Source organism: Penaeus monodon, chromosome 32 (assembly GCF_015228065.2).
Source record: "Penaeus monodon isolate SGIC_2016 chromosome 32, NSTDA_Pmon_1, whole genome shotgun sequence".
In the NCBI taxonomy this organism is placed as follows: Eukaryota; Metazoa; Arthropoda; class Malacostraca; order Decapoda; family Penaeidae; genus Penaeus; species Penaeus monodon.
This window is the reverse complement of record NC_051417.1, coordinates 35,545,182-35,545,781: the sequence shown is the minus strand read 5'-3', so window position 1 is coordinate 35,545,781 and position 600 is coordinate 35,545,182. Positions and strand designations below refer to the sequence as shown.

At 43.5% G+C, this 600-nt stretch overlaps 1 protein-coding gene across 2 annotated transcripts in view; it reads left to right on the top strand.

Moving 5' to 3' along the window:
- Nucleotides 1-600, top strand: part of LOC119593847 (transcription factor GAGA-like) — a 38,728-nt gene that overhangs the window by 30,839 nt on the left and 7,289 nt on the right. For both annotated transcript variants that reach the window (XM_037942877.1, XM_037942878.1), the window contains exon 7: nucleotides 114-372. In XM_037942877.1, the coding sequence (XP_037798805.1) occupies nucleotides 114-372 (259 nt within the window). The remainder of the gene's footprint in view (nucleotides 1-113; nucleotides 373-600) is intronic.

The following is a 600-nucleotide window of genomic DNA, read 5'->3' as shown; positions in this document are numbered from 1 at the left end:
TGTAGAAATCTCTTGATAGCAACCTCTTGATAGGAGAACCTCAAGATAAGCATCATGTGGACCCGTGTACATATTATGAAGATTGATGGTTAAAGCTGGTGTTCGTGTTTTAGGGTGGTGGAAGCAAGTCAGCAGTGTGGGCGAGAGCCTTGTCTGGTCAGTCCCTCGGAGCAAGCCACCAGTGCACCTTCTGCCCAAAACGATTCTTTCTGCGATCTGACTTGACGAGGCACCTGCGCACCCACACAGGGGAGAAACCCTTCAAGTGCCCATACTGTGAGCACAGTACAGCCATCAAATACAACCTTAAGAAGCATCTCATCAGCCGTCACAGTGTGGTCGAACAAGGCATTAAACTGGAGGCGATCCAAGGTGTGTTGGGTCCTGTGGAATCCAAGCTGCCATGTTATATGTATATTTTTTTTGCTGTTAGGATAGCTTAGCCTTTGATTTAGTGATACCCAGAGTCAAAATATGCCAAGAGATATTGTTTCATTATTGCTTTTATAGAGACATGCATTCATACCATTCAGATTTACACACAGTTAATTAATGAGAATATGCATGTTAAGAGAGTGAGTTGATGAGTGAATATATACA